Here is a 2593-nt window from a genome sequence, read left to right as displayed (position 1 = left end):
GCTTTAGGGCTACTATTTTACACAGACCCAAACTTCCTCACTAAGTGCTACCAGTACAATCAAATCAACACTTAAATAAAACACAAAAACGCCTGTATTTACGAAAAAAAATAAACCCCTTTTGTTTTTAAAAAAAAAAAACAAAAAAACCCAACACACCACCACACAACAGAAAAAAACAGTAGCACCCTGAAACTGGCTATATGAACCAGAAACACATGGGACCAGAGAAACCAAGACCAAATCCCAGGAGAACAGTATGCAGGGAGCTGTGACAGTGAACCACACACCAGGACACTCAATGCCACAGTGAGCCTATTAAACATTTCTTTTGTGATTTGCCTACATACATATCTGTAAAGAAGGTCTAAAGTAGATTAACACCACAACAGTGACCCAGCCTAAATCAAACAATGACTTGCCTGACAGGAAGTGTTCCAATAAGGAGACATTATCTCCAATTTCAGATGAATCTTGAGATTATAAGAGAGGAAGGGGAAATAGATGACAAAAAGAAATACCCCATTCAGTTGACTTACTAAGAGTATGAAAATGTTTTCCTGTGACATCTCCTGGCTGTGTAATTGTAAGTTGATCTCATGAAAGACAAGACAAAAGCAACTATAAATTGTGCAGATACATTTCTAAGCATACTAGTGTAAGCAAACTTGGCTCTGCGTACTTAAACCAGGGAAGCCTTGACAAAAAAAGAAAAAGGTAGCATGAAAGTCTAATGAAGCCAGTGATTGTACAAAAGAACCAGTCTGTACATACATTCTATTACGTGTTTATGCATGAAGATGACATACCAGAAAGAACTGAGTTAAGACCTTTCCACAGAAAGCTGTACAAGCAAGCATCTCGAGCAACTGACTCCATATGAAAGCATTACCCTGCTTAATTTTACAATGTTGAATGTCAGTCACAGAACAAACAACAGTAAGTCATCATAAAAAAAATAATCCTGCCAAACTGATGATGCAAAATCTTGAGAAATGTTTGAAAAAATTATAAGAAAAATTATAAGTATGAAGTATATGAAGGCAGAGCTCTCCCAGTGACCAAATTCATTCAACTTACTTGTATAATTTTACAAGGTCATAGCTACATTTTATCACCTGGTTAAATAAGTGGCTCTAGTCAGAATATTAAAAGACATTGGGCAAGTTACTTTGTGAAAGTGTGATAGGATTGCTATTTCTTGTGCTGTTTACTACTTCAGCATTGAACTACTTATTTACAGCAATATTCTTCAACACTTTAGAAAGGCCAGAGCAAGGAAAGACCAGGGAGGGGACAAAAAAAAAAATCATTCAGCTTTAAGACTTTTTACAGCCCTGAGATAGTCTTTTTTTTTTTAAATCAGTAGAACTGTTAAGTAACCTAAAGGTGAAGCTACCATTACAAGCGTTTTAGATAACAAATAATGAGAACCAGAAGTTTTCTTTTTTGTAACCAGTCCCACACATCATTGCATACACCCATAAACAACACCTAATGCTAGCATATCAAAGATTTGGTCAAAGCATTGAATCCAACCTCTCTTCATATATTTCCAAAACAGGTTAACAGCCAACTCTGCAGCTTAAAGAGTCTGGAAAGAGTAAGACCCAGAGGCAGAAGATCAGCCACATCTTGTACCTGACTATGCAAAAGCACACAAGTCTTTCTCCTCAACTGCAGTTAAAACAGACTGTAAACCCACTGGTTCAGAAAAAGGTGAGGAGTTCCACAAAGTTTAAAAAAAAAATACAGAGAAATAGGAATAAAGCGTATGTTTACAACTAGGGTCAGAAAGGAAAAAACAACCCAGAAGAGAAACAGCAACCAACATCACCCCACCTCCCAAACAAACAAAAAAACAACCCACAAACCAGCTGCAGTTAAAACAGACTGTAAACCCACTGGTTCAGAAAAAGGTGAGGAGTTCCACAAAGTTTAAAAAAAAAATACAGAGAAATAGGAATAAAGCGTATGTTTACAACTAGGGTCAGAAAGGAAAAAACAACCCAGAAGAGAAACAGCAACCAACATCACCCCACCTCCCAAACAAACAAACAAACAACCCACAAACCAAAATACCCATGTAGGACAGAAGTTAGAGAAAACAAGATATTCTGATTTTCCCTCCCTCCCCAAATGCTCAAACAGGAAGACAGAAATTTAAGAAGCAAACATGAAAGTGCCCAAAATCATGGAGAACACAGTAGATTAAATTTCATATTCATTATGATATTAATCACCATTGATTCTCTTCTACAGAAAGCTATTTATATCTTGACAGATGTGAGAAAAACCATGCATTTTCAAAAATACCGATCTCTTCAAAATCTAAAAATCAACCACAGACAGATGGATTAATGCAATCAGTTATAATGGAAATCTGGCCTTAATATACTGGATGCTTTAAAGGAAAAAGTTATTGCATAACAGTTTGTGTTTGCTAAGTGTTTGACAGATGAAAAACAAGTGCCACTCTAATAGGCTACACCTGTAAAGTGTTTGAAATGACCAAAACAGCTGAAAAACGACAGACTTCACTCAAAGGCTAAGCCCCTGACAGACCAACAAACCCAAACTTCCCAGGATTAGA

At 36.6% G+C, this 2593-nt stretch overlaps 1 protein-coding gene across 2 annotated transcripts in view; it reads right to left on the bottom strand.

The window, feature by feature from the left end:
• EIF3E (eukaryotic translation initiation factor 3, subunit E) overlaps positions 1-2593 on the bottom strand; it is a 22067-nt gene that overhangs the window by 19214 nt on the left and 260 nt on the right. The window contains exon 2 of one of the 2 annotated variants that reach the window (XM_010151111.1): positions 423-473. The exons of the other annotated variant lie outside the window; for it this stretch is intronic. Within the exon in view, the coding sequence (XP_010149413.1) occupies positions 423-473 (51 nt within the window). The remainder of the gene's footprint in view (positions 1-422; positions 474-2593) is intronic. 2 annotated transcript variants of the gene reach the window in all.

Source organism: Eurypyga helias, unplaced genomic scaffold (genome assembly GCF_000690775.1).
Source record: "Eurypyga helias isolate BGI_N326 unplaced genomic scaffold, ASM69077v1 scaffold26144, whole genome shotgun sequence".
In the NCBI taxonomy this organism is placed as follows: Eukaryota; Metazoa; Chordata; class Aves; order Eurypygiformes; family Eurypygidae; genus Eurypyga; species Eurypyga helias.
Note: the sequence above shows the minus strand (reverse complement) of the source record. Positions and strands in the feature narration are given on the sequence as shown.